Genomic DNA, 1,406 nt, shown 5'->3' with positions numbered 1-1,406 from the left:
TAACTGTAGCAGACTTGCTCTTATCTACCACTACAGTGCCCAGGATGTTAGCTATTTTCTGGTTCAGAGTGAGGGATATCTCTCTTGGCGCATGCATTGCTCAGGCATTTCTCATTCATTTTATTTTTGTTGCAGAGTCAGCAATTCTGGTGGCCATGGCCTTTGATCGGTATGTTGCCATCTGCAACCCCCTGAGATATGTGACTTTATTGACCCACTCAGTCATATGGAGAATAGAGCTGGCAGCTGTTGTCAGAAGCCTCTGCATTGTGCTCCCAATTTTTCATCTGCTTCTAAGGCTGTCTTACTGCAGAAACCGCGTTATCCCTCATTCGTACTGCGAGCATATGGCTGTAGCCAGACTGGCCTGCACAAGCATAAAAGTCAATGTTGTGTATGGTTTAACAGTTGTCCTGCTTTCGGCAGGGATAGATGTAGTGTTCATTGCTGTGTCTTATGGACTGATTCTCAGGGCTGTCTTCCAGCTGCCCTCTGCAGGTGCCCGTCGCAAAGCTATGAGCACCTGCGGCTCCCACCTCTGCATCATCCTCCTGTTCTACATGCCGGCATTCTTCTCCTTTTTCACGCACCGCTTTGGTGGCCACAGCATCCCCCGCCACATCCACATCCTGCTGGCCTGTCTCTACGTAGTGGTTCCCCCCATGCTAAATCCCATCATTTATGGAGTGAACAACAAGCAGATTCGTGAGACAGTAATGTCCATGTTGTCTTGGATGGGAAACCGGAGAAACTGAGCTGTTTATTGGGGCTGGTGTTTCTGAGCCATGCTCAGAGCTTGTGCATTTGTTCGAGGCAGAGAGACGCTGTTCCTGCAAAAGGGTTTAGTGGCAAAGCTGGGGTGCAGCATTTCCGAGGGTCTCCAGGTCTCCATGAAGGCCTGTGACGTGCTTGTACCCAGGGAATTGCTGGACCATCTATGCCCCAGCAAGACACTGGTGCCTGGAAGCACTGCCTGCTGCAGGTGTGCTCTGCTGCCATCAGTAGCGCTGGGATGTTGCCTGGGCTTGGAAAGCTGCTGCCTGGGCAGTCTTGGCAGCACAGTGCACATCTCCAGAGCACGCTGTCTCCAACTGCAGGGAAAGCGAGTTAGAGGTGGGAACTACAGCTGATCCAGATGGACTTGGCAAAAAGCAGCCACGCTAGACTGGGGCCTGAACTTACAGTGAACGATGTGCCCAGGGTTCCCAGTTCAGAGCATGGACGTGACAGCCAGCAGCACTGTGGAGAGGAGAAGCAGTTAGAAGGACACCAGAACACGACCTCCTCATCGCTGAGGGATGTTTTTGCCACCCTAGAATTAGTTTGTGCAATGACAGTGGAATAGAGGCTGCTACAAAGAACTGTGGCAAGAATATTTTTCCCTACGGAATGGATTCACAACTCGG

At 51.2% G+C, this 1,406-nt stretch overlaps 1 protein-coding gene across 1 annotated transcript; it reads left to right on the top strand.

Moving 5' to 3' along the window:
- Positions 1-5: 5 nt before the first annotated feature.
- LOC112969131 (olfactory receptor 52D1-like) lies at positions 6-755 on the top strand (the record flags this gene model as incomplete). The annotated part of the gene is made up of 1 exon (XM_026072065.1): positions 6-755. A coding segment is annotated over one exon (750 nt), but the record flags the coding sequence as incomplete, so codon positions are not given.
- Positions 756-1,406: the final 651 nt, after the last annotated feature.

This window comes from Apteryx rowi, unplaced genomic scaffold (genome assembly GCF_003343035.1).
Source record: "Apteryx rowi isolate R43461 unplaced genomic scaffold, aptRow1 scaffold_3353, whole genome shotgun sequence".
Lineage (NCBI taxonomy): Eukaryota > Metazoa > Chordata > Aves > Apterygiformes > Apterygidae > Apteryx > Apteryx rowi.
This window is presented reverse-complemented; position numbering and strand designations above follow the sequence as displayed.